The 12,182-nt window shown below is 26.8% G+C and overlaps 1 protein-coding gene across 1 annotated transcript; it reads right to left on the bottom strand.

Moving 5' to 3' along the window:
* Window positions 1-589: 589 nt before the first annotated feature.
* Window positions 590-3,864, bottom strand: LOC112692940 (RNA pseudouridylate synthase domain-containing protein 2-like). The gene is made up of 2 exons (XM_025567762.1): window positions 3,678-3,864; window positions 590-2,221 (listed from the first exon to the last, which is right to left on the bottom strand). The coding sequence occupies exons 1-2, from the start codon at window positions 3,821-3,823 to the stop codon at window positions 634-636; spliced, it is 1,734 nt and encodes a 577-aa protein (XP_025423547.1). The 5' UTR covers window positions 3,824-3,864; the 3' UTR covers window positions 590-633.
* Between the last annotated feature and the right edge of the window lie 8,318 nt (window positions 3,865-12,182).

The following is a 12,182-nucleotide window of genomic DNA, read 5'->3' as shown; positions in this document are numbered from 1 at the left end:
ATTAATTATGTGTACTTAATTTTTAAAGAAAGGATAATATGATTAACCTAGAATATAATTGATTTAATGAAATAAAGTTTGATGTTTGAACTTTTATGGATTCATTTATTTTAACTATTAATATTATAGTACTATATTTTAATTTAGATTAAAAAAAATTAATATTGGCAGTCAACTAAACTAATAATAATTAGTATTTATTATTTATCGACTATATCTGAAAAAAAAAACATGAATTAACAGTATATTATATTTTATACATTGTTAATATATTGTTAATTCATTGAACATATGTTTTTTTATATATAGTTGATAAATAATAATTACTAATTATTAATCATTTGGTTGACTCTTAATATATTTATTTTTTTCTATAATTTTAGTAGATGTAGTGTTACAGGTATATAACTCATAATAATATTTTAAATTTAATGAGCTTAAATATTTAAAAACTTCAATAATTCAAATAAAATATTTTGTTCATTATTAAAATTTAAAGAAATTTGTGATGTAATTAAAAGTAATTTATTAATCATATTTACAGCAGGTAAACAATCAATGTTTAATTATCAAAAAAAAAAGCTAATAATTTAATAAAATATATTTATTAAACAATACTAGATTTATAAATAATCATAGTTCATTCCAGTTCACATCAGCCCATACTGGCATGGGAGTTTCGTAAGTCCAGTCTGGCCCGCTGTACTTTAAAGCGTGTAAGTACATCATAAGGTCTTTTGGTTGTGGATCCTTGTAATTAATTTTACATTCTTGACAGTAAGGATCTATAGAGTCTTTATTCTTATCATATGTCATGTCAGGTAAGTCGATTCCTGTTTGTGTAGTCATATTAATAAACATAGGTTTAGGACTGTGACCAGTGTTTGTTTCCAGTCTAGGTGATTCCAATAACTCTGTATTATTGATATCATTAACAACTTTTGGCAACAACGAAAGATTATTATCTGTCTTCAACCAATTTTCAGCATTATGGGCAATTATAAGATCTTGTACAAGCTGTTCATCAGTTTTGCCAAATTTACCCTTGCGCCCTTTTTCAGGACCAAATATTATGTCATTGTACAATGGGTCATTTTTAATTGGATATCCTAAATACTGTAGATGAACTCTTATTTGATGCATGCGACCCGAATATGGCTTGCACAAAACCACACTCGTATTCATTTTCTCATTGTATCCAATTAATTGAAACGAGGTACGACATTTTTTTCCTTTAGGAGAAACTTTGCACACGCCAATCTTATAACTGACAACTTCAATTGGCTCTTCACATTCTACAGATTCCGGAAATTTCCCTTCAACACGACATACATACTGTTTACTCACCTCTCTTTCACGTATCTGTGCCTCTAATTTTCTAGCAAGGTTTTGTGTTCTTCCAAACATTAACACACCACTAGTCAACCTATCAAGACGATGAATAGTTTTCAAGTCTTTTAAATTGTATTCTTTCGCCAACAAAAATATGATTGTATTATGCCTGTAACGTCCACATGGATGTACAGGAATACTTGCAGGTTTGTTGACAACTACAATATCTTTATCAATATGAAGTATATCAATTGTACCATACACAACGGGCACTTCATGTCTATGAACTACATTTGCCAATAAATCATTGTGTTTCAGTACATAGTCAGGAGTGACACGTTCATTGTTTATAGTTAAAGATCCTTTTTGAATATGATGCTTATACTCATCAGAAGTATGAGCTCGGAATTCTTTACCAAATACTTCTAATAAAGTTTTTCCTACCCATCTCCCTTTGGTATAAGTAGTGAATGTGAAATAATATGGATAAACTTTCCTCAGACCATTATCAAAATAGTAAGACGTTTCATTGAATCTTTCATCCGTAAAGCCTGGACGCAATTGAGCTGGATCTAATTTGAATTTCTTTGGCTTTTCCCTGTACTCCACATACTCCTGGAGTTTGCGTTTATTTTCCAGTACATCTGAGTTTTTGTCATACTCTTCCTCTTTTTCTATGACTAAACAATTTTCAGGATTGCATTGAGATGATTCCAAATCATTGGATAGTGAACACTGCACACCAATATGAGATTTATTATGAATTTGTGTAACAGAATGATGTAAGATATTTTCCATATTCTTTGTTGTTTTAGCAAAATGGCTATTAGTTAGTAAATTAATAAGCTGTTGGACCCACAATCTAGCTTGATACACCATATATAGAATTCTGTGAACAAATTAATAAATTAGACTTCAAACAAATAAAATTATGTATAAAATATTTCATGTAGCCATTAACAAATTTAGTATTTCTATTAAATAAGAGAAAAAAATTAGTTATACTTATAACATTTGTATCTCACATAGGTTGATTAAGGCATGATCGAGAAATATAAAATATTCAATATAAATTGAAGAATTGAGTATGAGTGTATTTTTATGAATGTACCCATAATTCTTGGCATTGATTAATCATAGGTAAAATAAACATTTATTTATGACTAAAAACTTATTTAAAATAATTGAAAATAAATTTAAGTTTAAAATTTGGGTACATATATAATTTATTAATTTTGCAATTTATTATATTTTTTTACTTTATAAATATTATACACATTTTTTAATTTTAAAAGGATCAAAAAATAATTGATAATTATGTAAGTATTATGTACATATCGGCGCCTCAGTTCAAGACTGCAATAACTCAAATTATAAAACTACTCGTTTTAGAATGAAATAAATTACCTCTAGGGGTGAATAATGTAACTAAAAGTAATTGCGTTATAGAATCGAAATTGTCGTAATTTTGCAAATAATATCACGTAAATAACTCAATTTTGAATATTATTGAATTATTGCTGTCTTGTATTGAGGCATTGATATCTCAATAATAGTTTTTTTGAGTTACTGCAGTCTTGAACTGAGCCGACGATATATAATGTTACTTAATTGTTGCAAGATGATTTTTAATGTATTATTTTTTAGTAATTACATTATATAAAACTGAATTAAAATGTAATATTTGATTATTTTATTTAATCATATTTTCTACATTTGTATCATAAATTAAAAATACAATTAAGTATTTATTTTTATTAGTACCTACCATAGATAAAATAGTCATTGCAGAATATTTCAGACAAATCATAAAAAGTTCATACATTTTCTTAATAGTAAAGATAACATCAGTAGTATGATTCAAATTTGAAAATAATGCAATTTTATTGATTTTTTAATACAAAATAACTATTAAAGATTATATATTTATGTATAGATGTGCAAGCAATCGATTAAAAATTTTGTGTATGTAATTATTTAAAATATTTAATTCAAACACTTAAACAACAAATAAGTATAAATTGTTACTTTTAGTTGAGTCGCTATAGTTCAAATACGATAGGGTAAAAGAATCTTAACCAGTTTTTCCGAGAAAATTTGAGCGACTAGGGTTGATTATCGATTTGCTAATAAAACGCACCAGGTGAGATATAAAAATATTCAACGAATCGTTATAACGATAGACAGAAGTTCTCAAAATGCATCGCGGTTGTATATCGAACACACAGTGCAAATAATTGTTTAAGCATTAAATTTTGCATTTAAAAACGCGCGTTAGAGAGAGTCAAACGAACGATGGGAAATCGAATATCAACACGGTCGACCTCAAAATATCGGTCACTTGCCTGAATGGAAATCCCGTCGGGCAGATCTTACTCGGACGCTGGAGTACGACGTACGCGCGTGTAAGTACGTGCGCCAGTGAACAGCGGTCAAGCGGTTGAAAAAGAATCGAAATCCATACGCACCCACCGGCAGGACATAACGTCATCAGACAACGGGCAGTGAGCTCGAGCTAAGCACGGCGCGAGAGGAATGATAACGCATGATAACCGATATCAATGACGGCGCGCGTTTGCCCGTCTGCGTCGTGCCCGCTAACACCTGATACCGAGTGTGCGGTCCACAACACGTACACCGGCGATCTGGTCGTCGGAGACCGATACGCCGCGTAGTTTTTTATGCATTTTTCTGTTTTTTTTTTTTTTTACACTCGTCGACGATGTCGACATTACTTTAAAATGAGTTGCAAGCGCGAAAATGAAAATCGAGCACAACAAAAATTAATGTGAGGATCTACGATTCGGCGGTGTACGCCCTCGTCTTAATCCGAACTCGACTCGACCGCAGAACAACGACGTTATGAAAGGGACGTGTTACAATGCGGGAACGCCACGCAGATCAGACCCTTTGTTGTACTTTTTCGGTGTGATTATCCGTTCGCAATGTTTTTTTTTTTTTTTTCATCCACTTGCATTATCACTATTGAATTACAAAATAAACCCCCCTAACCAACGGTACTAGTCGTTTTTATTAACAAAAAATTAGTGCCTATACTTTTACATTCGTACGTATGTTTTATAAACAATTTAATAAATTATATCGTTATAATTTTCCAGGGATTATCAAATAAGATACAAAGTGGGATTCTTAAATTCGAGAGCAAAGATAAATCTCTTATATTGCATTTGAAAAATAATTCCTAGTAAAGCTCAATTTATCATAATTAATCGGGCGCGTGTACAAATAATAAATCAAATTTAACAAGAGACAAAAGTGTGTACTATGTGCGTAGCCTTGGATTAATATGTCTTGTGTTATTATTTATTAAGATTTTTAATTATGTAGAACTGTATTAATTACGTCATAATTAATTTTTAGAAAAAAATAATTAAAATGTTTAAAAATTAATATAAGTACGTAACACTGACTCTGTGATAAACTATAATGTCATCACTTTAATTTAAAGCTTAAATATAGTTGTCCCATGAACACAGGGATAGGTGAGTATTAAAAAAGTTACGTATACCAATTTTAAACGTTAAAATATACTATTAAACAAATGTTAAAAATATTTTTTTCGAATGAAAAAAAAAGGGGTTAGAAGACTTAACTTGCTTAAATTTAAAATGTGCTAATTTGTTTTTATGCAATAAATTCTTAACTGTAGATATAAAAACTTAATGGGGTAAAATTTAAAATTAGAAGAGACAATTCGCGGTGGCTCAGTAATTTTGAACATTTTCTCTTTTTAGGTAACGAAATTTCGTTAAGAGGTGAATCGAATTGAATACTACGTAAGTGTAAGTGTTACGTTTAGTGTACGTATGTGTAAGTATTATGACCTGTGTATCATTAAATCGATGACGATGGATATACCTTAATAATTAGAATTTATCAACCCAAAAATGACGACTCTACTATAATAAAGTTGGACAAGTTATTGAGTAGATGAAATTTAGAGGTTTTATTATTAGAAATCGATACAGTTAGATGTCTTATTTTTTAAATGCTACAGCATTACGTTTTGTAGAAAATAAAACTCAAATCTGGTGGTTACAATAAATCGAACAAACCACTTGGTGCGCTACAATATCATGAAAAAAACTGTACAACTGAGTAATGTATGTATATATAAAAGTAAAGTATCTAACACTAAAATATGTTTTCTAACAACAAGCATAATATAAGCTGTAAGATACTTTTTAGTAATAATTTGCATTAAACTTGATAAAACAGATTTAAACAATAGAATAGAAAATTGTGATTTTTATCGATAAAAATGTATTAATATCTGGTTGAATGCAATCGATTAAAGCGATGTCTAGTAGTTATGTCAATATATACTTATATTCTAAAATTAATATTTGAAGTCGGGTAATCTAATTTTGGCATACCACTTAACGTTAAAGCGAATTTTTTTTATTAATATAAATATATAATATATTTTATATTCTTTTATTACTCGTAATATTTGTATTCGAATCCGTGTAATCGTAATATAGGTACTCGCATATTTATGAATAATATAAATAGTAATTTTTACTTTAAGAAATATAATTTATAATAAAAACATAACTAATCTTAATCTAAGGCTAAATATACACATTTGTTTTTTCAAATTCATTTTTTTACCGTACATCCTATGAATAATAGGAAATTGAACATTACTCAGAATTATTTGTGTAATGCGATGTATGATATTTATTTTTTACTTCAAATTGAATGATTCAACTTCTGTATATCATTAATACCAAAGCTATCTATAATAAAACCTGCAAACAGTTAAAATTTGACTGGACTAGACATTTTTTTTTTTTAAGAAAACAATAAAATAGATTAGTTATACATTTTTTAAATATTTGGGAATCATACAATTTTAGTTTTGCATGTTCTAAATATGTCTATTCAAAAGGACATTCATTCGTTAAATTTTTCCCAACTGTTATTCTAATTATTATTTTCATTATGACTTAGTCGCATACCACTGCCTATTAAAATAGATCCACACTGTATAATTTTGTCATCTTAATGTTAATTTCGCATGCAACAAACGCTGCGGATAATTAAACCAGCGTATAATAATACGCGTTACCCGCGCAGAGCCCGATATTTATATAATGAACATATCCATTATAGTATGTAGACGGAAATGAAATGCCCGTTAATGATTCGTAACAATATATAGTTTAAATTTCATTAATCGTCACTGATGGTCGAATCTTGACTTTTTTGATGTTAAAATATTTACTAACACACGATGTTATTATTCGAATAATATTTTCATATCATAACCCGAAAATCTATTTAGTATTTATATTAAGTATTTCGATCAATATACTCGAATGTTACTGAAAATGATGATAATCGATTATGTCTTCAATGATAAATCAATATTCAATAACAATTATGTCTGATTTAACAAGGAATTCTTATTTATTTGTCTATTTATCCTCATTCTATGACGCCCACCGGTCTTTCATAAACCTGTGGATCTATAATTGAATTATACATTTCGAAAAGGGCTCATCTCGAGTTCTTATCAATATAGGCTGATAATTTTTTTTTTCAACTACACATATAGACCGATATTTTATAGGGCGATACCCGTTTGCGTACATTTAAACTATTTGCAACTCGTTTGCGTACAATGTACAACTCAATTGCGCACACAAATTTTTAACACCTGCGATAAATGACCCAAACTTAGGACTCGTTTGCGTATATTAACTATAGCAAAAGTTTTTACACTGTCCATTTTAAATTGATACGTCTAAACAATAGATCATCTGATTTTAAAATACAGAACTCTCTATACTTATAGTCTTTAATATTAAAACATCGTTTTCTTCTGCGCGTTTCAAAAATACTTGATACTCGAATATCCATAGTACTAAACGAAATAAAATGACTATAACATTGGCAACTCGTGTCTCGATAGCATCACACGTTCAACTGAACAATAGGCATATAGTAAAAGTACGTTTTTCTAGGAGTGCGTTTTTTGCGTCGTGTATGACGTAATATATTTAACGTAGTACGTTACCTAGTTGTTCTTTTGAAATGGAAACACTGTTTCCAAATTATTTAAGTTAAGATAAGTTAAAATAGATAAATGTAAGGTAAGTTAAAAGTTATTTTTCTTTATAGTTCACTTATAAAAGTTACAAGTTAATTAGAAAAAAAAATAACATAACTTAGTTCAAAATAAGTTACTTTTTTTTTTTACATAAAATTAATAACGACTAACCAGTGGCGTAGCCAGGATTTTTAAATGGGGGGGGGAGGCTAACCACTTTTTTGGATAAGTAAGGTAAAAGAGGATATGAGAATTCATCCTTAACCCCCCCCCATCTACCACCAAGTTTCTAAACTTAATTCAAGCATTTTGGTATAGTTTTAAAAATATTTATTAATATATAATTTATAATAATAATAATAATAATTTTGGTTTTAGTGTTCAGTCACTTGCTCCACTCTGACAGCTGCATCCTCTTAGGCGAATTTCTGGCAAATTCAGTTATTATTTCATTTTCATCAATTGCTCTTTTTTTATTTATATAAGCCATAGCTAACCCATTCAGTCTGTTTTCTGATATAGTGCTTCTTAAAAAAAATTTTAAGCGATTAAGTGCTGAAAACGTTCTTTCCGGAGTGAAAGAGGTAACTGGTAACGTGTCGAATAATTGTAAAAGTATTTTAATGTTAGGTCGAAGATTGGTGCGATGAGAGAGTGAATCAAGAGCAGAATTCGGTTTTGGAATAGTATTTTGACTCTATTGTTGCCTCCATATGAACAGGTCAGCTCTGATTGTAGATGAAGTATCATCATGGAGATCTTGGACATATATTTTAGCAGCTTTTATAATATTTTTATCGTCATACATATTTAAATTGGCCGGAATAAGTCCTTCAAATGGCATAACATCAATAAGCCTTTGATTAAAACGAGTATCCATTGATTCTATTAAATAGCCAAGATACATTATACATATAAACACGGCCCATGGGGGGGGGGATAGCCCCCCCTTCCCCCCCCCCTCTTGGCTACGCCTCTGCGACTAAACTTTTGTTAAGCGTAACAAATACCATATTATAATATAAGTTTTACTATTTACAATAAATGTTTGTTATTGTATTAATTTTTGTGTGTATTTTCATACTAACATCAATTATGAAATCAAACAAAATAGTTAAATTATTATAATGTATTTTTTTACCTACAAGTTTTCAGCTATTGCTATATAACCTTTTTTTTTTTTTTTTAATTTTTCTTTAATAATTAAAAGCACTTTAAAAGCTTAAAATAATGTGTATTAGCAAATAGAAAAAACAGTGAAGTTTTCTGAAAGTTATATTTCATTGTTTTTTCTAATATGATTAATCCAATTTGTTTTAATACTTGAATTCCTTTATTTTTGCGGTACACTTAAGAATAAATTTAAATTTTGTAGTAGACGTTTTGTAACCTTGTATATTTGATAAACCATAATCTAGTTTCTACTGTAATACAAAAATTAATTAATAGGATTAATAAACGAAAATAAAATATTTTATACTCTTATTGATATATACATGAAATATACACTTATAATTTATAAACTTAATGAACTTTCATACAAAATATGCTTAAATATTAGTAATTCTTCAATTATGCAGTCATCCCAAAAATATACATTTATATGCAAAATAAACTTTTTCCTATGCATTCTCTGTAACACAAATCGTTCACATTTCTTACTCCCATCAAACTGCATACACTCATTAAAAATATGTAAATTCATACAAATCCGGACTCTAATAACTTATTCAATCATTATTACTAATAATCAAATACAGGCAATAAATACGTAATAATATTAGAAGTATTCCTTACTCGTAATACTTTCGATACTTAGAAAGCAATAGGTACGTATAAAAATATAACTTTTAGCGATACACAACAGACTCGTTCGAATTATTTGCACCACCACTACGGTTATCCTTGTAAATCTCATGGCTGTTAATGAATATAATAAAATATATAGCAACAAATTTTAATTAAATATGAGTAATGAGTTTTAAAACGTATATAGAATACTGGGAATATTATTTATTTTAATTATCTATCTCAATAATGATTACACATATGAACTTTTCTGTTTAATCTTTAATAGCTGTGATTATAAATAATTATTTATAATTTGAATAACTTAATAATATATAGTATATATTTATAAGCCGCTTCACATTCATATATACATTCGTATTTTATAAATTTTACAAACCATTAGTTACTTGTATTTTTATAAATTGTTTTGATACATATTGAAATCTAAAAATCATACGAAACAGTTTGATGGTCTATAATTAATAATTTAGAATATAATATTTAAAATATTCACATAATGATAATTGATATTTCAGATAATAATAATTATTTTTCTTACTCAACATTTTATTTTAAATCTATAAGTTTTATATGAAGAAAAATGGGATTAAAAAAATTAATTAACTAGTTAAGTTAGAAGTTAATTTTAAAAAAAATAACTTGTTATATAACTCAGTTAAAAGTAACTAAGCTTGAGATGTTATGCTAAGCCTTGAGAATAATTAAATAAATATTACTAGAACAATGTAATCTACAATATTCTTGGAATCGTTATAAATTAAATGATTAATGAATAAGAGCATGTGGTTCATTAGTCTTATTTTTAAATTCAGATATTCTAAACGTGCAAAATAAATATAAGCTTAATTTTTTTTAATAAAGGTAAGTATGATTTTGATGATAATTTATTTATTTGTTATTTATTGACAGTTAAATATTTTTAATAATTTTTAATGTTGCTATGTTTTGATACATTTTTCAGTGTTTTACCATTATAGGTATTTAATAATATTTTTTATGATAATTATTTATTTATATTGTTTATTATTATTGAAAACTGCTTTTTAAATATATTGCTACTTTGATAGGAATTATTTGTTATTACGTAGGCTAGATGCGCATTTGTTTATTTTACTGTTTTAAAAATCATTGCTTATTCAATAACTTATGAGATTTTATATCCATATTAATGACATGACGCGTCGTTACGATATATTTTAATATTTTATGTCTTTGTATAAACATAATACTATACCTATACCTAATGCCAAGCATATATTTATGTCGAAACATCGATTTGAATGCATTGCATGTACTTACTGTGGAATTTATTTGATATTATTTGAATAATTGATAATTTATTATACAGTTCACAATAAGTATCGGTGAACATAAGTAAACATTAAATCGATATGAAATAAGTAAAACACATAAATATAATTTATTTTTTTTCGTTATTTGAAATTGCAGTTTTCTCGTGTAAGATACTATTAAATGAAAGTTTAAACAATTAAACTTCAAATATCTTAATTTTTATAGTTAACTTAAATATTTATGTATATGTTTATATATATATGCATACAGAAATATTGTGGTATTATTGATAAAGTGCTAAGAATTAATATACTAGTTTGCGATGGGGTTATTAAATGTAGACGGAAATAAAACTGTAATACTGTATGAAGTAAAAAAATAAATAAAATTACTTATATTATTTATATTATTTCGATGAAAAATATAGAATAGTAAATTTTTTAGAAGCAAAATTATGTATATTCAGACTGATGATTTTATTGTTAAAACCTTTAATAGTCTTTTATATCAAAAGAAAATATATTGTATTACATTTACTGTATCTGTAGTAAAACAACTTATTTGAATCTATATACTTTTCATTAAAAACTATTCGAGTCTACAAGAGTTTATTATACTAAAAGTTACCGATTATTTAAAGTGTTGTTTGATAAAAGTAATAATATATATTAAAAACATTGTAATAATTTAATTTTTTTTTTTTAAATATTTGATATTTGTTTTTAATTCAAAATTTCACGTAATCAAGTAATTATTCTATTACATAATAATTATTATTATTAATACATTTTATTTAAAAAAAAATATATTTTTAAATAAATATAATTTATTTATACATTTTCAAGTCAATCCATTAATAACTGATTATAATTTCAAATCGACATTTATTGTTTTGATACTTAACATAATAAATTATTAAAAACATTTTATTTTAATAACTACCCCTAAGGCCATAAATATTTATAAAATGTTGTGTCAAGATGATCTCCAATAATTAAAATGTTTGTAATAAACACGAATAATCTTGTATATAATCATTTATACGAGGGTTAAATGTTGATGAATTAAAAATTAAATGATTGTTTATGTGTAATCCGTTTATCACATAATATATATTTATAAAAAAATATCTAACAATTAATTACTACAAAATATAACAGCCACTCCTATAATAATAAATCCCGGAATTTTATTTATCTAAATAGCCTTCAAAACCACTTGTAACAAGATTGCCAATAATCATAAGATTGACTGTGGTACCATTATTCATAATAAAAAGTAATTTTTAATAAGATAAAAACACTTAAAATGTATTGTCCAGAATGTAATATAGATAAGTCATTTAAGTAAATTTTATTCGTAGGACAGATAATTTATTCACGTTTCATTTAAATTGTTTTTTTTCATTGTTACATTGTATCGCTGATTACATAATATAAATATCCACTAACTAATAATTGGATAATAATTATTATTAAAATTAGTTAAAACCACTTGACGTCGCGTCGTTGTGATCAATTGTATTCAACTATATAAATTCAGATTTTTAATAACTGAAACAGAATAAAAAGTTTTCTTTTGTCAAAAACTTTTTTTTTTATTAAATGTATTACTAATTATTACCGTGACGTCTAATGGCTACATCCATGTAAGTGCAACTAATTTT

The sequence above is a fragment of the Sipha flava genome, unplaced genomic scaffold, assembly GCF_003268045.1.
Source record: "Sipha flava isolate LNK unplaced genomic scaffold, YSA_version1 79_pilon_pilon, whole genome shotgun sequence".
In the NCBI taxonomy this organism is placed as follows: Eukaryota; Metazoa; Arthropoda; class Insecta; order Hemiptera; family Aphididae; genus Sipha; species Sipha flava.
The sequence above is the reverse complement of the archived record's forward strand: the minus strand, read 5'-3'. Positions and strand labels throughout refer to the sequence as shown.

What these genes read in the sequence shown, in the direction of transcription:
- LOC112692940 (XM_025567762.1), bottom strand. Translation starts at nt 3,823, where the DNA reads ATGACGTTATGTCCTGCCGGTGGGTGCGTATGGATTTCGATTCTTTTT. An exon ending in CCGACGGGATTTCCATTCAG is followed by an intron (nt 2,222 to 3,677) that starts GCAAGTGACCGA and finishes ATTTGTTCACAG; the next exon opens with AATTCTATATATGGTGTATC.